The sequence below is a fragment of the Gobio gobio genome (genome assembly GCF_949357685.1).
Source record: "Gobio gobio genome assembly, chromosome: 11".
Classification (NCBI taxonomy): Eukaryota; Metazoa; Chordata; class Actinopteri; order Cypriniformes; family Gobionidae; genus Gobio; species Gobio gobio.
Genome location: NC_137104.1, coordinates 22,691,186 through 22,716,453, shown reverse-complemented (window position 1 = coordinate 22,716,453; position 25,268 = coordinate 22,691,186). Strand labels below are relative to the sequence as shown.

Below are 25,268 nucleotides of genomic sequence, written 5' to 3'. Positions count from 1 at the left end.
TTTTTGGAGGATAGTTAAGATGACAAACAATCTCTGCTAACCCCTTTGGCTCCAGAAGCTCTCACAGTCTCATACGCAAGAGCTACAAAAAGCTCCTAAGATCTAACCCAACACTGCCTTTGGCCAAACCGTCACCAACACACACACACACACACACACACACACACACATACAGCTGTCTCAGCAGATGGCCAGAGTGGGGTTTAAACTACCCTACACACACACACACACAGGCTGGCGTTGCCTTTCCACAAACAAACACACATGGCACAGTCATAATGTTGACTGCTTAATGCTTAAGTCAGATGAGGGTGCATGACCCAGAAGAAAGGTCACAGAGTTTAATGAGAGGCATCATAACAGAAATGAATCACTGTTTAAATTGAGATGCAGACAAGAACTCTCAACATGCATGCAAAGTAGAACGTGGAATGTAAAATCATTAAATATTTACAAACTATATCCCAGATCATAGGAGAGGTTTGATCAGAATGAAAAAAAATTAGAAGAAGGCTGTTATGTGCCTGAATAACATTTCTTTTAAAATGACACATGAAAGAAATTATATAAAAGTCATTGAGTGGATGATGTTTATAGTTAATGTGATTCTCTACACCTGTGGTTACTCAGATAGGACACTTGTGTGAACTTGACTTCATACATCCACAAAAAATCCCCCTTAGAACAGCTGATTAAAAGTTTTGGTTAAATACTTTTTGAAGCTTTTCTAAAGTTCATACATATTTCAAGACATGTGCCAACTTGCCTATATTAATCCAAAAGGTTTAGCAAATTTGTCTGTTCTCTTAAAATGGAGTTTTACTCATGAGGAGCATGTTCATCTAATCCTGTCAATCACGAAGCAAGTTTATTGTCACTTTGTGACAAATCATCTGAGATTTCTCCAACACTCCATTAATTTTAATTTCAATTCATATTTAATACATTAAATATTGTATAATGGTTATTAAGTAGTCTGTGGGGTACTGTTGAAGGTAAATATTTACCTTCCTGCCATTTTACATTTTACAATTTTATGTTGGTCTGAAATGCTTTACAACAATAAAAGCCATTATACAATTTTACTTTAAAAATGTTTGTAATTTTACAGAAAAAGACTACAGTAGAAACCTATTAATTGGTTTAGTGTAAATTACCTTACCATATATGTAGTGAAAAACAAGAAATATGGAATAAAATATGTAAATGGTGATGTGCATGAAATGTAATCTTACTGTAAAATGTGTTGTTTTAAGTAAAAGCTATGAATTGTCATTTAATTTACTGTGAAAGGACATTCCCAGAAGTCCATGCATGACATTACATGAATGTTATTTTAAAAACAGTACTGATTTTTGTCATCTGTAATGTAAATTAGATTCTTTGGTGTTACATTTTCAGTTTTTAGTGAATGTTAATTGCATTATTTTAGTGTCGTGTACCCTGATGGTGTTTTGTCTTTGTGTGTTTTGTTGTGTTGTTCATCATGAGGTTTTCTATTGTACCACCTGTATTATTATGGTGTTTATCAATACATTTTAAGGTGCAAATCAGAGTTTGGTAGTTCAGATAGATTATAACATTATTTCACTTTATAAAAACAGTTACAAGCTGTAAAATATACGGGCACCAATATGCCATTCTGTAATACTTGAAATATTGTCTCTGTATTTTTTACAGTGAATCTCTGACAACCAAAGCAGCCAGCATGTTTTTCTTTTTATACCATAAAATTAACAAAAAATTATTAAAAAAATTATTTTACAGTGAAGACACAATGTCAATGCTATTGGGTCCTTTTAAACAGATGCACTTTACCACTAATTATTTGAATAATATATTTTTTTTATCTGGTTATACATTGGGTTGGACCGTGCTAGTTTGGAGGAATGTTGAGCAACAAGACATGCTGATCCAGGAACATGACCTACTTGGCAAAATTACGGCCACCTTCTGTTCAGGGCAGGCGAAAGGTTATTTTTACATCTGTTCAACTGAAACCTCACATATACTTTAAAATGTTCATTATCTTGTCTTAACATTCTCCTTATCCTTATGACCTTTATGAAAATGGAAAAATCCAACATATTTTTTAAAGCAATGAAAGTCGTACTGCATCTCCGCTGTGGTCTTGGCGAATGGGGATAGAATGAAACGCACGTGTGTGTGTTGTCATCTGTTCTCCCGCCCACCCCCACGCACACATGCTCACACACTATTTGCCTTCCTCCACACTTCCACAGGCCCCTCTGACGTCTCCTTTTGATGATGTCGTAAATGGGGCATGACCCCTGCATTGACTCGCAGATGGCAGTACAATGGGTTTAAAGCAGACGTGCAGGAGCAGTGATTGCAGACACCCACTGACTTACACACACCCCACACCTGCCACACACACACACACACACACACACACACACACACACACACACACACACACACACACACACACACACGTATTTGTGGTTTATGGGGACTCTTCATAGACGTAATGGTTTTTATACTGTACAAACTATATTTTATTCCCCCCACCCCTAAACCTACCAATCACAGGAAACATTTGGCATTTTTTGAAAAAACAAAAAAAAACTAACAAAAACAAAAGTATGGTTTTTTTTAAGCTATTTGGTTTATCAGGACGGGAAGGACCATGTTTACGTTGTAATATCCATGTCATTATACACATTTGTATCCTCATAAACTATTTATACAAGAACATACACACACACACTTGTTGTATTTCCACGTTTTTTCCGCATTTCTGTATTTGGTTGCGTTGTGAGTATTTGCAGCACAAAAGTGTTGTCAAACTGATGATAAAATGTTCTTAATTTGCTGATGTTTTTTTCTATTTGGATGTGTTTTCTTTAGTTTTCAGCAAATGTCTACAAATGTCATGTGGTTTAACCAACAAGTAAAATATATTCCTTACTTCATTTTGAATATTATGTGTACAAGTATGCACACTTAGTCAATTTTTATATTATTACACTTTTATATATATATAAGGTTTCTTCTCAAAAATGTCATTATTTTAATGCTTTTTCTTTATGAAAATAAAGAGTTTTAGTATCACCATTTTAGACTTTGTATTCTTTGAAATTGAATTCCGAAATTAAAAACATGTTCATCATAGAAGTTGTATATTTGAGAATCTGTCTGTATGAATTGCATTGTTAATGTAGTTTTAAATACATTTTTATTTAAATATATTTTTATATTTGATTTAGATTTGGCCCTAATTCTAAGGGTTGTGTAAATCCTAAACACCAAGAATAAGCAATGTAATAATAATGCTTGCAGAAAGACTTGCACATCACTTGCAAAATGTGCAAGGTGGAGATTACTGGCATGGACTCTTACCGTGTAAAGTGGTCTGTAAGGGCGCCCACCAACTCCCCAATGCGGTCTTGATTTGGGTTCAGTTGACCCCTCTGCAGGTGCACTAGAAAGTCATCCTGAGAGGCAGTATGTAGCGCCACCATCTGGTCATTGCCACTTGTTAAGCTTACACCAACCACCTGTGGGTTTGAAGAGAGTGTAAACAGCAACACAAACGCATGAAAAGATGTTAACACATTGCATAGCATGTGTTCGTGCACAATTAAATCAAAGTATTTGTGCCCAATAAATCCATATTTCCTGTGTCCAAAAGATCTATTTGTCCACCAACTACTGGCATTTAGTCAACCTTTGCCTTTGCAATCTCAGAGTAAAAAGCTCATTCAAAACACAATCACTTCCTGTGCTTCAGCACATGATTGACTCAGTAACCTTGAGAATGAGTAATATGCTGGAAATAATCGTGAATGAATGACTTGATTGTTTCAATTACTCAAAAAGTGTGACCAATTGAAGTTGTGCGTCAGAAAACTCTGTGTGTGCCTGGCTGGTACGCATGCATGACTCTGAGAATAGAAACTATTTTTTGTGTTTTTTTGGTGAGGCTGTAAATGAACTAAATCCTACTGGTTATTTAAAGCCGTTCAATATTTCCTTCAATATTTCCCACCCAAACATATTTCAAGGTGTGTTTGCATGTATGTGTGTGCATAGGGTTCATTTAGGGCTAGCGTTCATCAACGGCAGTAGGTGCGTCACCGCTGTGCCTGAAAGGAAGAGAGTGATCAGGCAGCGCTAAGCCTCTTTACTGCCACTCGGATGAACACACACTAGCACACACAAACATGTGCGTATACACACCAACACACACAGGTTAAATCACTTTGTGCCCTGTGGTACATGCAGCTGACCTTGCTGTCTGAGATTTTGAGAAATGAGGGTGGGCCAGAAAACACTACACTGTGTTCCAATCAAACACACACCCACACAGAAACTACACAAAAAAGTCACTTTCAGACAGTAAGAAATGTGGAAATAAAGAATATAAGAGATTACTGTGATAAAATAGGTATGAAAAGTTATAAAAATGAATAGATCTGGCCCTGGACACTGGCCAATATGGTATTCCAGCTGTACAGACACAAATAATAAAATATATACAGTATATCGTTGAAAATGACTGAATATGTGGACAAATTCATAAAAAAAAACATAAGATGTGTAAAGGCCCATTCACACCAAAGATGGTAACTCTAACGATAACAGCAACTTTGACTATACTATAGTTTCATTCTTATTCTGTGAGAATATACTTTAATTATTCTACAAAAACTATAAAAATATTGACAGCCAATCAGAATCCACCCAACTTTAAGCGCTCAAGCATTTATAGAGACAGATGACAGGCTTATAATAAACAGAGTGTTATTGTTCATTGGTGCAGAGACTAATATAGTTATAGTTATTACTATAAGTGTGAACAGGGCGTAAGGTTGCCTTGTCTGTGTCTGCTGCTCTAGAATATAAACCGGCACAATCAGCCCCTGTGCCGTGCAGAGTCCTTGTGCGTCAGTCTATGGTGAAATGAGATTAAAACCACAATGTACTGGGCTGTCACAAAACAATATCCTTGTCTGGGACTGCCTGAACCCACCCAGTGTGGTCTGGCTTGACCGGAGAGGGTTGGGAAAGTTCATAATATGCATTTGGATGGTGAGCCATTAGGTGCAGGGCTGTGAGATTATAATAGAGAAAATCTCATAAAGCCTGTCAGGACATGTCTGTCACATTGCAGTCCAAAATCAAAAGAAAGAAATATATTTTGTTTAACAAAACCGAAGCCTATTTTTGGACCGCAAAAATTTCTTTTGAATTGTGACAATTATTTTCATGACAATTAAGCACATAGTCCACTCCATAGTCTCATTATTTAAATTGTATTTAAATTATTTAAATTGTATTAAAGCACACATTGTGGTAGCATCAGGGTTATTAATGTCCTTAATATATTAAGGTTATTAATATCATTTTCATTTATAAAATAAGCATAAACTGAAATAAAACAGCCAAGCTCGTGCAGACGTGCAGTGGGCGGAGACACGGACACACACATACACACACACACGTTTGTTTTGCTATCTAAGTGAGGACATTCCATAGGCATAATGGTTTTTATGACAGAAATACTCTGTCATCCGTCAAAATCTGTTTTTTTAATGAAATTTTGGCCATGTTTAGCATGAGAAATCAACTCTTTAACAGTATAAATAAGTCAGAATGCACTGAATTGCATTAGACCCCCCCTTTTAATAATAATAAAAAACCTGTATAGACATATTTATTAAAAAAAAATTTGAGTACACAAACCGCAATTTTGACTCAATATTCTTTTTTTCTGGTGTTATTTTTTGGATATTCAAATCTGTGAATATCACAATAACAGCTGTGACATGAAAATTATGTGTCAAAGAGTATGTGTGCATAATTGGCATGATTCAGTATTATACTGCAGCTTATTCTGCAGTTCTTGCTGAACTGCCCAATCCTTTCTCTCTATCTCTCTGAGAGGTCTGGTCCTGCTTCCGCTAGAGACGTGTAAAACATACAGATATGGATAAAATTGCAGGTTTAATGTGTGTGTCTGAGTCTATGTGATTGTGAAGGGGAGCTCAGACTGCAGTGCTGCAGTGTGTGATCAAATCCCTCTCTCACTGTATTGCATCTGAGAATGTAGACAGAATGTAGGTCAGACACCTCACACACCGATCACAGAATTCCCTCAGACGCAGACAGAAGTTTGCGAATGACCCTGTTAAACCATCTGACATCATGACCGTTCATATAATGTATTAGTGATGACCAGTAGTTGTAGTTGTAAACAAAAATCCACAATCTAAAGACAGAAGGCAAAACCCAAAGAGAAAGCGTGACTGCAGCAGACAGATGCATTGACCCACATTGCACGGTTGCATAAAACAAAAACAAACCCAGACGATTATAGATACCAAGACGTGTCTGCTTTCTTTTGGGGGCTTCATTTCAGTTCATTGCTGTTATACTTTACGCATTTCTGCATGCATGAAAATTGTGGGTGACCATGTGCGTGAAATACTTACTGAATCCAGAGGTATTCGCTTTTGCACTTTAAAGTGTTTTTTGGGCTCCAGTCTGTAAATATGCTTGTCAGTGATGAGTAGAGCTCTGTCCTTTGTGTTGTTGAACCAGTTGAGCTGGAGAAAAGAGATATCAGGAGAGAGAAAAAAATCAGATTTGGGGTAAACTCGATGTAACAACAATATTTAGGGCTTACTCAAATGAATGTGCAATTTGGCATTAGCATTGTTGGTAGGTTTATGTACTACTCTACTATTGTACTGCATGTCCATGCCTTTAAAAATAGCCTGTGAAATTGGATTTGTGGTGTGGTTGAGTTTCGCTGGGAAGGAAAGATAAACCGGACCACTGGCAGCGAGATCCATAGCTGCAGCGCTATGATAGAGCGTGTATTTTACAGTCTTTGCTCAAGGCAGTCAAACACTGAGAACTCTGCTGTGCTTGTGATCTCCACGTTGTTCTATGTTCAAAGGAGCTCATGTGTGAGAAAATGAGAAAGTGGATGAGACTTGGTGATTTGGAGTCTGGTGAAAGAGGGAGTGTGTGTGGGAGAAAGAAAGACAGAGATAGTGAGAGAAAAACATGTTTGTCATGTTTACCTTGTAACATGTTTATTGTACTTATTTACTCCATTCACACTCTTATTTTATTTTTGAAATTGTTTTTATTCCTTTTGCACCATTGTCATATAATTTGCTAATATTGATAGTATTCCATTGACACTACTGTTATTTTACTTGATTTGCTAATATATCTTGTTTTCACCCCAATTTAACCATTGTTATTTTATTTTATTTTATTTTATTTGAACACTGCCCTGTTTAAAATATTTTTTGTTTGCTCCATTCACACTATTTTTATTTTATTTGCTAATATTGCTTGTTTATTCCATTCACACTATTATTGTATCTGCTAATATTGTTTGTTTACTCCATTCACAGTATTGTAATTTCATTTGTTAATATTGCTTGTTTACTCTGTTTGGTTATTTTAGGCCATTTTATTTTAATTCTTAAAGGGATAGTTCACCCAAAAATGAAAATTGGCCAAATGATTTACTCACCTCATGTCATCCGAGGTATATATGACATTCTTCTTTCAGACGAATAATATCTGAGTTATATTAAAAATGTTAATCCAGGCATTATAAGAGCAGTAATAGTTGCTCTGTTTGTGAAGTCCATAAAAAAAATACATCTGTCCATCAAATAACATGCTCCACGCGGCTCCGGGGTGTTAATAAAGGCCTTCTGAAGCGAATCGATGCATTTGTGTAAAAATATCCATATTTAAAAATATATTTCATTTTTTTCTATGGATCTGCATCAGCCGTCCCCGCGCCATCACTTCTGGCGAATAAGGTCAAAATACATGCAAAATACAGGCGCAATCATAGATATATACATAGAATCCTCATTAGTGCCTGCGCGGATCGGTCGAATGAGGCATCTACGTATCTTTGATCGCGCTAGTATTTTGACCTTATTTGCCGGAAGTTATGGAGCTGGGAAAACTAGATGACATTCGTCTGATAAGAGGTAAAAAAATAACATAAATACTGTTCGGTTTCTTGCAGAAACCAATCGTTTCGTGTCTTAAGACATCAATGGGGCGCCACGAGCCGCATGGTTTAATAAGGATTGGTATGTCTATGTGTTTTTCTCTCATGTAGAGCTGCAACTAACGATTATTTTTTCTGTCGACTAATCTAACGATTATTTTTCGATTAGTCGACTAATCTAACGATTATTTTTCCAGAATCAACTGATGATTCTTTTTTCCCGATTATTGTATTTCAAAGAGGGTAGTGAATTTGTATATTATTTTAACTTGAAATCAATGAATGATGACTAAATTAATTGTATTTCAGGAAGGGTAGTGTACTTAAGCCATTTTATAATGAAATATATGAACACAAGAAGCATTTTAAACATTATGTATAACTAATGATACTATTCATCATAAAATGTATACAGAGTAGGCCTAATTAGGAAAAGTTGTTTACTATAATAGTTGAGTATGATTTACTTATTGATTTGTGTCTATAGTAAACGAAAATGCACTTGTATTTATCTGCAAAAGGTTCACATACAGGAGCTTTCAGCATAGTGTTAATGTATAACTAGTCGTCTATTTTGAAGAGATACAAGTGCATAAACAACGACTAAAGCTGCCAGAAGTTCAAAGACACATTTAAATGATTAAAACTAGAGGCATATCTTAACTTTAATGTTACTTTACTCATGTAAACTACCTATATACAGCATGTTATTATGAATATGTGTTTGGGACAGAGGGGAACCCGGTCGCATTTAAAGCAGATATATGCTGCCCATTATAAATAAAAGCACGAGACGTACTGGGGTCGGAGAAGAACACCGGAAAATGTGACCGAATGGACAATATTCGTCTGTATTTGCAATACACACGCCACGGTTCAGCCGCGCGAGACGATCACTGGCAGTGAGAAAGCCCAATGGACGTGCGCGTCTCCTGCTCTCTACCGCGTGCAGTGTGAAATCATCGATGACGTCGACGCATCGTTGCAGCCCTACTCTCATAGCTCTCATACTCTAAAATATCATTATACGTGCATTATACGACTATCACACTGCAACGGTTGGAGTTAAAAATCTTCATTTGTGTTCTACTGAAGAAACAAAGACATCTACATCTTGGATGCCTTGGGGGTAAGCAGATAAACATAAAAATTTTGTTTTGGGGTGAACTATCCCTTTAATATCATTGTTTACTCCCAACACACTATTGTTATTTTACTTTATTGCACGACACAGTGGAATACTGTGTCAATCTCGCCATCCAGTGGTATGTTATTCCCCGATAACAATCGGTAAAAACTGATAACACAGGCTCATCTGGGTAACTATCACTGAAGATGTTGCTTTACGCTTGCTAGGAACGTATTATCCACCTGGAAGTTTTGCGTTTGGTGAGCTAATAAAATATGAAAACGCAAATCAATATTTAGTGTACAATTATTTAATTATGTCATCGCGGACTGTGATTTCATACAGTTGCAGCTGCTGCCATTTTGCGACGACTGTTTTGTACACTGTAATGGATAAATTATCAAATACATTTTAAAGGTACGAATTTAAAACAGTTTAATCTCAATTCAATATCTCTTATCCTCATAATTATCATAATTATTTATGTGGTGGAATACTGTTTAATAAATGGTATGTCTAGTTTGAACTTGCTGATGCTAGCAACTCTCTATGTTTATTCTGCTATAACAACCAGCTGTATGTAGGTAAAGTTACATTATCCCTTACTTATTTCGGCCCCACTCTGTATTAGGTGGCCTTGGCTACTATGTACTTACATAAAAAAATAAGTACAGTGTATTATTGTGTTCATATTGTATTGCAAAACACCTTTGCTGATATTGAGGTGGGATACGGGTAAAGTTAGGGAGGTGAGGTGGTATGGGTAAGTTTAAGGGTAGGGTTAGGTGTAAGGGAAGTGTCAACAGTGTAATTAAAAATGCAACTACAGAAATTAATTACAGATGTAATTACATGCAGGTCATTTTTAAAATGTAAGTACAATGTAAAAACATGAATGAACACAATAAGTGCATTGTATCAAATGATTAATTTAAATGTTAGTACATAGTAGTTAAGGCCACCTAATAAATCACAGTTCACACTATTGTTATTGTTCTATTAGTTAATACTGCTTTTTTACTTCTTTTGCACTGTTATTTTACATTATTAAGACACACATTATTACTTTTACGCACAATTCTCTGCAAATGCTTTGGCAACACAAATGCACATGTTTTGTCATTTGATAACAGTGAAATTGAATTTTAAAAAGCCTACCATCCTGACAGAGCATGAAAAGAGGACCTGGGCGAACTGGTCTTTGTTCTTCAGCTCTTTAGTGATGCGGACAAAGTTGGTGCTTGTCAAAGGAGAGTCCTTTGCCTGCAGTGGAGAGACACATTACTGGAATTATGACACAAAATTCTGAGAAGCTTAGTCACACAATCAACACAAACATGCACACGTATGCTTCCATGGTTTCCTTGATGGCAATTCAAATCAGTCTATGTCGGATTTAAAAAAACTGCCATCATCATCAGCCCACTCGAATAATGCGTCAAACAGATATGACACCTTATCTGCAACAACAGATTCTCAACTGTGCTTCATGAATAAGCTTTTGACTCATTTAGATGATCTGACAACTTCAAAGGTCTTTGAAAGCTCATCTGTCGTATCCGATATACACTGTGACGACAGGAGCGAGCATTCAGCATGCATCTTGTGAGCTATAAAAAGATGTGTTATGAAATACAGAAATCACAATGAATCTCATGCTCATGCATATTACTAACGCGCTCTTTAAATAACAACAATAAATACATTTGCGCCATTGACTTTAAACCAGGTTTCAGTTGGTGCAGTCTATTTCAATTGTTACTACTATTCAACAACTAGTTAATAGTGAGAATTGGACTCTAAACTAAAGTGTTACCTATATTTTTACAGCATTTAGTAACCTTTGCTAATGTTAGTTTAATGCATGTTCATTTTAGTTCAGTACATTACCTGAAGTTGTTAACATTATCTTAAAAATGTATTAATAAATGCTGAGATTAACATGAACTAGTATTAATAACTGCCGTAGAAGTATTGTTCATTGATAGTTCATGTTAACTAATGTAAAGTGCAGAATTCAGTGATTTTGAACTTTAGAGATTGACAGCCTTAGTGATTTTAAAGGGAGGGTACTTGTACTTTGGTGGTTAAGCAGTGAGTTACGTCGTTGTGTGAGAAACGCACCCCAGTTTGGTTGGTGAAGCAGTTAGACCAGCACCAAACGAGCATTATAAGCATCAATATGCCGAGTCTCTTTTTCAGCCATGAAATCAGGGGATGAGGATGGCCTCGTGGATGTCTGTTACCTCCTCAGCTATAGCAGGAGACGTCTCACTCCCAAAAACAACAGCTAAATTTAACATCATCAGACCATTTGCTAAAGACGCATATGAAACTGCATCAGTCTAACAGGTTGATCTGTGTAATGGACAGCAATTTAAAATCATAAGGCTGGAGACAAACACACAGGGTCACTATAGGGTAATGTTTAATTATCCTGCTAACAAGCAGTAGATGAGATCTGTTGGCCTCAGTTGTTTTTGTCACCAACAGTCATGTGCATGGTGTTAACCGTTTCAAATAGAGATTGGTTTAAACAAAATAATGTGGGGCTTAATGATGGGCTTATAGTTTTATGAAAAGTACCCTATGTCATGATGCTCATGCAGGCTTTTAATGAAAATCGCAGGAACAAACAAGTGGCCACAAAAAGGAATGTGTTCCCAGGACGTATTAATTAGTTCTCTTGTTTTAGGTAAACTGTGGTAATAATTTGTTCTCTCGTTGCCACGATTGCCAAATCTTGGTCATGATTTAACAACATTAAAGCTAGGTAAACTAAATTAACTTCATTAAAACTAGTTAGTACATCATGGCCTCTATTGAACTAAACCAATGGAAACTAATTAATGAAACCGGGCCTGAAAGGGAACAAAATCTTATTTTCTAGCCACAAATGTTTTTTTTGTGCATGTCATGTGTGGGGCTCTATACAATGCAACAATAGAGAACATATTTAAAACAGCTTTAAATTAAATTTTGAATTAAATGTGAATGTAAAAAGTAACTGTATTTGAGCAAAAATAAATTGACAAATTTCGGTCAAACAGATTTTCTTCATGTTTGAAAATACATGAACATTAATTCGATTTTTGCGAATAACAACATCAGTCTGTTTCTCACAGAGAGATATCATATGTCTTTAGAAGATTTAGAAAGTAGCACAGTTGTGACAGCTTTTTGAAATCTGTGTGGAGCTTTTTTTTGGAGCTTTGAGCTCACTTTTGTTAAATGGAAAAGAGTGGCGTGAACATGCTTTTAAGCATATTTTCTGTTCCACAGAAGAAGGAAAGTCATACAGGTTTGTTTTGAGGGTAAATACATTTTCATTTGTGGGTGAACTATTCCTTTAAGATCGTCAAAGATTCCTGGAGTTAAGTGATATACCACTGGGCTTAAGGCTTAATTAAACTGAAAACTTTAATAAGCTTAATCAATGTAAAAAATCCTGCATATTATGCAAAGCGAAGGTTTTAAATGAGTAACCTAATGTAAAACTCACATTGGCCAAGTAGTCTCTCTCCCAGGCACGGCTGTAGCCCCAGTCCACTCTCTCCCCACTCAGGGCTGACAGAGCAGCTACTTTAGCCCTCACCTCCGCCATGTCAGACGGAGGGATGTTTTTGATCAGCTGCCTTGCCCACCATCTAAGAGAGAGGCAGTGAAAGCATGAGAGGAAAGCCAAACAATAAAGAAAAAGACATGAAAACATCAAGAAGATGGAATTTGTGGTAATACCGGCGGTAGAGGTGTTGTGTGATTCTGTGGAACTGCACCAGGGCCGCAGGTGGTGTCGGCCACTCCACACTCTTCCCATAGTCAGCCATGTTTCGAACATTGGCAAAACGTCTCTCCACTTCCCAGAAGTGAGCCTTCACCTTATAGCATTTATAATGTGCCATTATGGTATAGATCGCCCTAATTTTCCTACAGCGCATACGTGCTAATGCACCTCTCCACACCTGCAGAAAGACACAAATACAGGTTGAATGTGAGGGAAACCCTCTGAAGACACCAAACATTGTAAACTGTGATGTGACTATAACACGGGTGAAACATGCTCTGTTCTGAAATCAAAACCTAAAGGCATCATGGGCACAATCTTTACACACAATCTCTTACATCACAAGATGGAAGCTTATTCCCGCCACAGAATAAAATGAGTTTTAAAGATAATTGAGACTTTTTATCTCACAATTCAGGCTTTTTTTCTTTCAGAATTGCGAGATATAAACTCGCAATTGCGAGTGATAAAGTCAGAATTGCGTGATATAAAGTGACCACTTTGACCTGACCATGTTTTGCTTAAGTGTTTTTTCTTTAATTGCTAATGCGACCTTTTACACCACAGACTAAACAAAATTAAGCATTGCTTGGTAATTCCTTGACCTAAATTGGTATTATCTAATTGTGTACTTGAATTTAACAGCTGATTGGTTGATTGTAATCCATTATCTGACATTATCAAGATGAATTTGTTCTGACACAGTTTAACTCTGAGTTCTTGTCATATTTTACTACCATTTTCTAAACTATAGTGAATAAACTGTAAATATATATATATATATATATAAAATATGCACCTTTTGGATAGAATATCTGTTGTACAGTTTAGCATTCGGAAGAAAAATAAAGGGGGGAAAAGAATGCAAATTGGGTGGGAGAGTATTTCAGTTTGACAGAAATGAACAACTATAAAAGATATGATTAGATGCAATGAGATGCATGGTAGAGTAAGCGAGAAAAATATCTGTTTATTCATTAAGTTCTTCATTCAGGTAATCGCCTCACACTACAATAAGCACTTGAATGAATGAGTGAGTACACAGAGTAAATGATCGAATGATTTAGTGAGTGGCAAAGGGTCAGGTGGACAGAAACATGGCAGCTGCTGGGTCGTCTCATCTGCTATGCAGGACTGAGTTTCCCTGCTGAGTTTGGACTATGTTTTTTTCTAGTTAATTTAGTTTAAGTCAGGCAGCATTAAGTGGGACAGAAGTGAAATCAGGGCAACTCGCACTGCAGATAAATAATTGAATGCAACAAGAATAATCCACCAATCACAAACATTAACATAATTACTGTTATCAGAGTCACATACAGCCTACACACTGGATGAATGAGTGGGAAAACCTAGAAATAATGAGCAGACCTAAATTTACATCCATATCCTCATGTATGAGCCCAGACTAATCATCCAAAGCAAATTTAAAACAATATGAATATCGCATACATATAAATACTGGTTAAATTTTTTTAAATAAACATTGCTTTACATACATGCAGATATATTTTTATTTACATCTGCATTGAAAAATGAGAATGGATTTCTATAAATCATGTAAATAAAACATGTAGACAAGAATGCAAATATAGATTTATGTTCAAAACTGAAGTGGAGTTGCAGAGGGATCTACTGTCTAGGTGTTATGATCCCACTCTGCTTTCTTGCCACCTCTAAACACGCATGAAAAAGTGAGTAAGTCAGAAATGATTAAGTGAGACAGCTACAGAAAGTAAGATAAAGAAATGAAAGAGGAAAAGGAAGAGAAAGACAGGAAGCAGAAGAGGTAAAGTCTCAGGAGCAACAATAAACAACACTGATAGACAGAGACCTAAAGTGCCCTAGGAAACTGACAGATAAAGATAAGTGAAGAGAGTGTCTGTCACCTTCTGTAAGAACAGCACTAAAATGGGGATGAGTGCAGCTCTCTCTTGCTCCAGTGTGAAGAGTGTGCGAGGCGTTCTCACGAATAGCTTGGTGTGGCCGTACGCTACATCATCCTCAAAGCCATGTTGGTTCACAATGGCCTCCACAGCCTCCTGATCAGTGCTCATCAGGTGATTGGGCCATGTGTATTCACAGGTCATCTTGTACCTAAGCACAAAGATGGCAGTCATAATTTACTAATAAAGAATTACTGAAATCATTTATTTGTACTTTAAGCATTTTGGACTGCAGGTCCAAAGTGAATAAGATTTTATGAAATAGCACATGCTAAATGGCACCACTGTTTAGTCAATCTTTATTGAACTACTCATTTAATTTAGTTCACCAACTAGACCACTAAATTAGCATTACATTTTTTTTATTATATCATTTAAAACATTTTTATTTTATTTCAGTGAATGTTTTGTATTTATGGATCCCTGAATAAAATAATATGTATATTGTGGCCACAAATTAATAATTCACATGACTCGTAAAAAGTATAATAATTTGTTCCCTAGTCTATTTACTAAATAGTGGCCAGGTTATACAAATTCATTCCTTTGTTTAAGTTAAAATTAGCCTGGCTCCGCCCTCCTACGTACTTTCACTCAATTTAAACTTTCCTTCAGTACTCCGTCTGGGATTGCGGTATATTCTCTGGTTTTCTCCGGCCAAGTTTTAACCGGTCCAATCAGCAAACAGAGGGAGTGGCTGAGAACGATGACGTTGATGTCGTGCGCTAGTTTGAGATGACATATGTCACGACCAAACGTTAGCGATTGGTTATGGCAGATCCAGAGTGGCTCTGGACAGATCTAATAGTTTTAAACTTCAACAGAGTACCCGCCTTCAAGGAAGTTAACGCTTGTCAATAGAGAGTGGCCAGACTCTCTGTACAAATTAAATGTACGAGAGTCTGGTAGGACCAGGCCAAGTTAAAGTGCCCCTATTAAGTTTTTTTGAATATGCCTTTTCATGCAGTGTATAATATAGATGTTTCTCAACGTTGGAAACAAGCTTGCATTCAATAAGTACATTATATGATATAAAAAATGTTATATTATAAATAAATACTTTACTGTCACTTTTGATCATTTTAATGCAACACATTCCTTGATGAATTAAATAAATAGTTAAAAAATAATAATACAAACAATAATATATATATATACAGTATATATATATATATATATATATATATTTGGATAAGTCAATCCCAGAATGCATTTCTGTTTGTGAATGTTCTGCAAAGTTGTAAAGTCGAAAGTGCTAAAGCTGTGGACCACTATTCCCTAAATTCCCTTTCTATTAATGCAGATTGTCTGTCGTTCTTACTTTGAGTAAAGATAGAGGATGGAGCAAGATTTGTTTTACAAACATTTAAGTTACATCAGTCATTCACGTTAGTGCTTGGTTAACATATGCGCCTTTATTTACAGTTCCCATATGCGCACAGCAATAAAGTAGAAATGTACACATCGGTTTGTTGATGGACATACACTTGTTAATGTTGATGGTGATGGTGAGGAATTACAGTTGCAACATCTCATAATGGACGTCAAACTGAGTAGCGAATCACTGGGAAACATTCTGCTCAAATCGTCCTTGTGATGAAGGTTCGGGTTGAATAACTAGTTCTTCCAATGTTTCATTATCGGACTCACGCTCTGATTGATATGGTAAAATCGACGACATCATTACTGTCTTTACAGTGTGTATTATCGCTGAGCTTTAGGGAGCCTTCGGAACGAATTTTCGCAGCCATGATTGAACTAAAACAAGTGAACAAATTAGTAAATTCTTAATTCGATATATATATACAGGGAGTGCAGAATTATTAGGCACGTTGATTTTCTGATCATATTTTTTTTCCAGGCACATTTGACCAACTCCAAACCACAGTAATCCTAATATCTACTATTAATTTAGTATTTAATAATGTATAAGTGATATATAATTGTTCATGAAGGCTGGAAATGAAAAACACCTTATATTCAGGTGTGCAGAATTATTAGGCATGTTTTCTTTTACAGATAAATTGAGCCAAAAAAGAGATTTAACTCAGACTGAAAAGTCAAAAATTATTAAATGCCCATGAGAAGGATGCAATACTAATGCAATACTAGACATTGCAGTTAAGGCATGACCATTGGACAGTGAAATGCTCGTTGGGTCAGCAGGGTCAGACAAAAACATGTGGCGGAGAAAAGACACCTATTAACAAGATCAAGATCAAGATCAAGATTCAAGAGTTTTATTTGTCACATACACAGTTATATACACAATATACAACTGGCAGTGAAATGTAAACAGGTCCGCTCCATGGACAGTGCAAATAACAGTTACAAGAAATTAAAATAGAAATAGAATAAAATTAGAATAAAAAGTATTAACATAAGTAGAATTATAAATAAATCAAGTAAAAGATAAAAATAGGAAATAAGATAAATAAAAATATAAAAAATATGTGGATATGATAAGTGAGATAAACTGTAGACTTAAAAATAAGTGGTTAACATAAAATATATATATATGTATATATAAAGAAGTATAATGTGCAAGGTTTATTACAGGTGTTACGCAGTAACAATAGGAAAGTAAAGTGCAGTGCAATGGCAGTATGTGGATGTTAATGTTTAAACTGGATGTTTATGTGTGTGCGGGGGTGAAGTGAAGTCACGTGACTGAGTTCAGGAGTCTGATGGCCTGGGGGAAGAAACTCCTCCTGAGTCTTTCAGTCTTTGCCATCAGGCTACGGAAGCGCTTACCAGATGGCAGCAGGGTGAAGTGAGAGTTTGCAGGGTGATTAATGTCTCTGATGATTTTGGTAGCTCTACCTCTGCAGCGTTTGGTGTAGATGTCCTGCAGAGACGGGAGAGCTGAGCCTGAGATGCGCTCGGATAAGCGCACCACTCTTTGCAGGGCTTTGCCATCATGACTGGTGCTGTTCCCGTACCACGCTGTGATGCACTGAGTCAGGACACTTTCTATCGCCCCTCGATAGAAAGTTTTCAGGATGGCTGGTGAAACCCTGAATTTCCTCAGCTGGCGCAGGTGGTACAGTCTTTGCCTGGCTTTTTTCACCTGTGTCTGGATGTGTGTAGTCCAGGTCAGATCCTCGGAGATGTTCACACCCAGGTATTTGAAGCTGCTCACTCTCTCTACCGGTGTCCCGCTGATCATGAGAGGGGAGTATGACCGATGCTGTCTCTTCCTGAAGTCCACAATCAGTTCTTTGGTCTTGTTAACATTCAGAGAGAGACAGTTGTCCTGGCACCATGATGTCAGTTGCTCCACTTCGTCCAAGTATGCCGTCTCATTGTTGTTGGAGATGAGACCCAGGACAACAGTATCATCAGCAAACTTGATGATCGAGGTGGAGCTGTGTGTGGACAAACAGTCATGGGTGTAGAGAGAGTAGAGCAGGGGACTCAGCACACAGCCCTGTGGAGCTCCAACACTCAGGGTGATGGAGGTGGAGGTGAACTGGCCTACTCTCACCGCCTGGGGTCTGCCAGTGAGGAAATCTTCAATCCAGAGGCAGAGAGAAGAATTCAGGCCTAGATCCAGGAGTTTGTGTGTTAGCTTAATGGGAACTATGGTGTTAAAGGCTGAGCTATAGTCAATAAATAGCAACCTGACATAGTTCCCACTTTTGCTGTCGATGTGAGTGAGGCAGGAGTGAAGGACGTGAGAAATGGCATCTTCAGTCGATCTATTGGGACGATAGGCAAACTGAAGAGGGTCCAAAGTGTCAGGAATGGAGGAGCAAATGTTGTTTTTAATGAGTCTCTCAAAGACCTTCATGACTAAAGATGTGAGAGCCACTGGACGATAGTCATTTAGGCAAGAGGGTTTACTGATCTTAGGTACAGGGATGATGGAGGATCGTTTGAAGGAGGTGGGGACAACAGATGTAGCAAGGGACTCGTTGAATATGGATGTAAAGAGCCCTGCGAGCTGATCAGCACAGGACCGCAGAACACGACCTGAAATACCATCCGGCCCAGCAGCTTTCCTGACATCCACACGTTTGAGTGCCCTCCGAACCTCGTCCTCCGAGACAGAGATCACGTGACCGTTGCTGCTCTGAGGGACTCTCTCTGACGCGTCACTCGCCGGAGTCGCGCTGCCGCGATTACCATCAAAGCGAGCGTAGAAAGAGTTTAACTCGTTCACCAGTAACGGATCAGCTCTCACCTCTGCAGAGGATTTAGTTCCAAAAGCACAGATGGTTCTCAGTCCCTGCCACATCCGCCGGGAGTCGTTGAGTTGGAAATGAGATTCCACTCGGTCTTTATAGCGGAGTTTAGCGGCTTTAACGGCGCGCCGGAGGGCGTAACATGAAGCTTTGTACTCCCTCATATCCCCCGTTAGGAGACCGGCATTGTAAGCGGTGGTGCGCGAGTTTACTGCAGTGCGAATTGAACTGTCCACCCACGGTTTCTGATTAGGGAAGGACGTTATAGTTAATGTTTGTGTGGCTTGCTCTGTCAGTGTGTTAATAAAGCAGAGCGCCACTTCTGTGAACTCGCTGACGTCTTCAGAACTCGCGCGGAACATGTCCCAGTCGACGTCATCAAGAGCTGCCTGTAGCGTGATCTCTGAATGGGATGACCAGCGTTTGACTTCCCTCCTCACCGGGGGCTCTTGAACGAGCCTTTGTTTATATTCCGGTGTGAGGAAAATGGCGGCATGGTCCGATTTGCCAAAAGCTGGCTGTGAACGAGCTTTGTAGGCGTTCTTAAACGGAGAGTAGCAATGATCCAGTGTGTTTGCTCCTCGTGTGGGACAGGAGACATGCTGGTGAAAGTTTGGCAATACTTTCTTTAGGTTTGCTTTGTTAAAATCACCCGCGACGATGAAAGCAGCGTCGGGGTGTTTGTTTATGAAGCCGCTGGTCACATCATGGAGGGCAGATAAAGCCAGCCCCGTGTCTGCTTGTGGTGGAATATAAACGGCAGTAGCGATGACCGAGGAAAACTCCCTCGGCAGGTAGAAAGGCCGGCACATGAGAGTTAAATGTTCCAAGTGAGGCGAGCAGGATCGCGAAAGAATGGAGATGTTCCTAGGATCGCACCATTTCTTGTTTATCATGAAACACACTCCACCGCCTTTAGATTTCCCGGCCTCGGCTGTTCTGTCCATCCGAAAAACAGAGAAGTTCTCGGACGGCGTCACGGCTGTATCCGGGACCGCTGGCGTGAGCCATGTTTCGGACAGACAATAGATGTTGCAGTCTCTCATGTCCCGTTGAAAACTTATCCTGGCTCTAAGATCGTCCATCTTATTCTCCAAGGATTGGACATTTGCGAGCAAAATGCTCGGGAGAGGAGGACTGAATGCTCTTTTTCTCAGTCTGTTGCGGATCCCAGCGCGTTTCCCGCGGTGTTTTTTGAATCTTCGCCGTCGACTCGAGTGGCCATTGTTCAACTCGGCGTCCCGGCGAATCTCAGATGGAAGATTGGAGAAAGTGTCCTGAAACAGGTCAGTGTAGCGGTAACCAATTTCCAGAAGTGTTTTGCTGTCGTAACAGATCAAAGCAGATGATCCGTTGGAAAAAATAGAGAGTAAAAGAGAGTAGAATAATAAATAAAAGCAAAGTCTTAGCGGAGCGACCTGAACGGCGACCGAGCACGGCGGCGCCATCTGACCTCAAGGGTGAAACATTTCCCAAAATAGATTTTGAAACAAGTTCAAGTTCCATGTGGTGTTGACACATTTGAAAATGACTACTGCTGAGAGGTGTTAGCGCATATTGAGAGTGGACAAAATCGGAGAGCTCTCTGACCCCTCCATAGACAGCAATACAACGACACCTTTCAAGACCCAGAAAGGTAGTAAAGACATTGTTAAAGGTCCCATGGCATGAAATTTTCATTTTATGAGGTTTTTCAACATTAATATGAGTTCCCCTAGCCTGAATATTGTCCCCAAGTGGATAGAAATGTTGATCGGTGTAAACCGACCGACCGGTGTAACTGCAAAAGAATTAAGAATTAAGGTGAAAAATTAAGGGTGAAACCATCAGGAACCCTTTAGTCTCCAGCGCCACCATTTTCCAAAGCTGCAACCTACCTGGAGTCTCCAGAAGTGCAAGGTATTTATAGGTAGTTATAGGTAGTATAGGTAGTTATTATATTTATTATATTACATTTTATTTAATTCTATAACCACTCCGTAAAATAAAAGTTTGAAAACAAGCAGCTTTGTCATTACATCAGAAATACCCGAAATATCTTATTCTACATGGGAGCCATTGAATATTGTTTTGGACAATTAGACCGCTTGGAATCAAAATGTTTGAGGTTTTCAGCACTAGTGAATTTTAGTTCATAAAAAAAGTAGTACATGCGACTTCTCACCTCTGCAGAAAGCGTGCATAAGGCTGTCTGTAGGCAAATCCAGCTCGCCGCACACGGACATTCTCCAGCAGTCCCAGGTACGCCACTTGGTGCTGGCAGCGTCCGTCATCAAACAACAAGGGGGACTTCACCTCATTTGGCTTTACACAGCGCACATAGTAGGGCTCCTGTAAGACCAATTTCATTTCATTTCTTTAGCAGAAATTGCTAAATTAAACTATTTAACAAAAGCCTCAAAGGTACGCTATTGAACTACCGCTGACTAATAAGTTTAGCTTAGTGGCCAATAACAAAGATTTAATGAAGGCAATCTGAAAGCTTATGATTATGGTTTGAAGTTATAATAACAGAAAGCCAACTGCAGCAACAATATAAAGTATCATTATGCTTACACCTCAATTTGCTGTGTGAAGAGACAAAAAAAAGAATCAAAGGGACCTTTTCTCCCTGACCTTTCCTGGAAGCATAAAGCTCACTTCATCAAGACTGCACAGTGTTACAGTGATTACATCAATTCCTAGAACTGTGAGTTTTTCATGTGAACTTCATGTGATCTGTCTCTGTTTGTCTGTTTGTCTGCCCTTCCATCTATCCATATATCCATTCATTCATCCATCCGTGCATTCATTCATCCATCCAGTCTATGTCAGGCTGTTTTCTCTTGCTGAATTGAATCTAATCATCTGTTATGATGTGGTTTTTCGAGTGATTCAGGGAGATTATTTGAGTATGTAGGCTAAAATGTCTTTCATAGGATAACATATAGATTATCTTGGTAAATGGCTACATCAAGCTGACTACATTGAGCACTAAAGTAATTTTAAGGTTCACATCAGGCAGAAACAGCTCTTTGAGGTAATAACTGCACATCTTTTTTTTTTTTACAGTTTAGAGAGCATGTGAAGACAGGATGGATGGGGTGAATGGTCAGATGAGGTACAGGTGTCCCCACAGGACCAGAGGGAGGGCAGCCAGTCCTTTAATGTGACCTAAAAAAACAGAAGCTGCCCAGAATGCAGTCCCACTTTACCACGCAAGCACACGTGTACGCACACACATGGGCAGCCTGGCAGAGGAGAGGAGAGGAGAGGTGAGGAGAGGAGAGGAGAGGAGAGGAGAGGAGAGGAGAGGAGAGGAGAGGAGAGGAGAGGAGAGGAGAGGAGAGGAGAGGAGAGGAGAGGAGAGGAGAGGAGAGGAGAGGAGAGGAGAGGAGAGGAGAGCCATCCAAACTAAAGCAGGATTTAACAGGTGTTCCTCTGCTGTTAACTGTTTTATCAAATACAGACAGTCTCCATTAGAGAGATTGCATTTTTTAAACATGTCTACATAAGAGATTACCTGAGCTATTCTGAGAGACCTCTATTTCATTTTTTCACAGCAAAGAGTATTAAACGGTAGTTGTGTAGATTAAGCCTAGATTAAATTCATGCTTATTTCTACAGAAACATATGCTCTTGCAGACAAAATGTACCACATTTGTGATTAGATTTTAAAACTACAATCACAATGGGCTAAGCTGACTTAGAAATGTTGTATAAATTAACTGAAATCCTAAAATAAGAATGTGCATAAAAAATAATTGCCATGGATTATGATAAAAAAAGATGAATGAAAAGTGGAATCTAAAGACAGTGACCCCATCTTTTTTACTTATAAACTGATTGATAATTGATAATTATCATACAAAATGCATTTATTTAAAAGAAACACACCTGAACTTCATACATCCATTAAAATACTCTGAGATTAGTTGCTTAAAAGTCAGTGTAATAATGGCTCAGAAAGTGAAATCAGTTTGGAGAAAAGCTCCAGTTTTCTCCACTTGTGTGCAGATGCCACCTGGTTTGACATTTGATTTAATGCGATGGCATTTATACACTTTTTAATGTTGCTAAAGTGTCCAAATGTTTTTTTCAGGGTCACTTTGTGACATTTACAATAATAATTTCTTACCTTACAGGCCAGTTTGTCCACTAGAGCAATAATAGAGTTTTTGAAGAGTGTAGCTGCAGTTAGAGGCCGTTTGGTCACCTCTGTAATACTCATTTTCCCATCAGGCCACATTTCTTTGAGGATGGGGTCAGAGCTACAAGAAAAGGTTTAGAAAAGAGGGTCATAAATAATGCGATAAAGAGGAAAAAAGCAGCAAGAACGCGCTAGTGAAAAAGAATTTAGAACAAAACAAATATGAAGAAGAATATTAAAAATAAATGCTTGAACACACAAAGTCTTAATGCATTATTTTAAAGATTTACATTTTATCACATCATTATGAGTGATGAAGGACTCATAGGGCCCTATTTTAGCAATCTGAGCGCATGGTTTGAAGCGAATGGTGCAGGTGCACCCTAGGGCATGTCTGAATCCACTTTTGGTTGTACTAAAAGGTCCAAAAAGGCTGTACCTAGTCTCTTAAGGAGTCATGGGTGTGTTTTGTGCGTAACATGCAATAAACCAATCAGAGTCTCATTTCCCATTCCCTTTAAAAGCCAGTTGCGCTTGCACCATGGTGGATTTGCTATTTACATGGTGGAATTTGTGACCGGAATGACTTAACGCTTCTCCAGAGAGGAATCCTTTTATTTGTATTATTTAAAATATTTGTGTCCTGCGTGCAATAAGCAGAGTGAATAAGCGTGGCGTTGTGCACCCGCCTATAGATGCATATTTTCAGTTTTAGCAACGCGCCAACAATATGTTTTCAGACTAGCACGCCCAAGGGGCGAACAGATGGGCGCGAGTGCATCTGCTATTCAAACAACGTGGCGTTGGATGTGAAAATGATAACTGCGTCGAGCTGAAACTAGCAAAAAGTCATATGGATTTTGAATGACATGAAAGAGGCATAACTGAGAATACAATGTTCTTTTATGGGTACATTGATTATCTAATTGAAAGAAAGTTCAAAGTCCTCAAACCTGTTGTACATCAGTCGCTTGAAATCTTGGAAAAGCGGGTCCTTGTTCTTATCAAGAAAACCCTCAACTGAGTACCTGAGAGGAAAGTGGATGAGAAATCAGTACAAGGCTTGACCTAGAAAGGGAAATTACGTTAATTGATTGACTCAGCGGTTGAAGCACTCAATGAACAGTCCTTCATACATGACTCAATTCACACAGGTACAGATGACTCACACAGCATGCAGATAAATCTACACGTGGACCATTATCTTAACAGCATGACATGAACAAAATGTTTCAGAAGACTTAAAAGATAATTAAAAGACTGATTTGGCTTTTTTGCAATTATAGACAGGCGAGTAGACACAGGGCAGTAAATGATGTGGAGGTGAAGGTTGAGCAGGACACGGCACGATTACATTTTTTATGCCAAATGCAAAAATACTGAAGCGTTCTCAATCTCAACTAAAATGCGTGACAAACTGCACCCTGGATTTAAAACAGAAAGCAATTCAGATATATATTTGGTCAATTAAATATTATGAAGGACAAATGGCAATGCAATTACCAGCTCAATTACCCTTTCAAAAAAGTACTGTGGAAGTACCATGGTACAATGATGGCATCAGATGCTGATACAATGGTACTTAGGTATACAGTATGATGCTGAATGATAACCTTATTTGCATTCCTTGCTACACTACCCTTTAAAAGTTTGGTGTCTATAAGATGCTAAAGTTGAAATTAAAGTAAGAAATTGCTTATGATTATTTTAAGGCTGCATGCCTACTGGTAATATAAGGTAACTACTAGGGATGAACCGATACCATTTTTTTTCTGGTACTCGCCGATACCAATACTAATACTAATTAATGTAGGACAGCTTCTTTATTATTACTCGAATGAAAAAAGTATTATTGACAGAGGTTGATCATTAAGAATAATGAATTGGGTAAGCACCTCGGTTATTTTTAAAGCTCTTGGGTTATCTCTTGCAAGGGTTTGCTGCAGCGTTTGTTGCCGAATGCTGCTACTGCTATTGGCAAATTTGTTTTAATTTCAGATGTTTTATCAGGTTACTTGTATTATATGAACTGGGTTTCGTACCTCCTCTTGATATTAATGCAGAACAAAGCCTGCAGTT

The 25,268-nt window shown here is 38.2% G+C and overlaps 1 protein-coding gene across 1 annotated transcript in view; it reads right to left on the bottom strand.

Moving 5' to 3' along the window:
* Positions 1-25,268, bottom strand: part of myo1g (myosin IG) — a 62,161-nt gene that overhangs the window by 16,814 nt on the left and 20,079 nt on the right. Inside the window, exons 13-21 of the mRNA XM_079828774.1 lie at positions 24,143-24,217; positions 23,178-23,310; positions 21,225-21,391; positions 14,817-15,024; positions 12,885-13,108; positions 12,649-12,793; positions 10,305-10,409; positions 6,459-6,572; positions 3,364-3,521 (exon numbers count right to left, since the gene is read on the bottom strand). Coding sequence (XP_079684900.1) covers positions 3,364-3,521; positions 6,459-6,572; positions 10,305-10,409; positions 12,649-12,793; positions 12,885-13,108; positions 14,817-15,024; positions 21,225-21,391; positions 23,178-23,310; positions 24,143-24,217 — 1,329 coding nt within the window. The remainder of the gene's footprint in view (positions 1-3,363; positions 3,522-6,458; positions 6,573-10,304; positions 10,410-12,648; positions 12,794-12,884; positions 13,109-14,816; positions 15,025-21,224; positions 21,392-23,177; positions 23,311-24,142; positions 24,218-25,268) is intronic.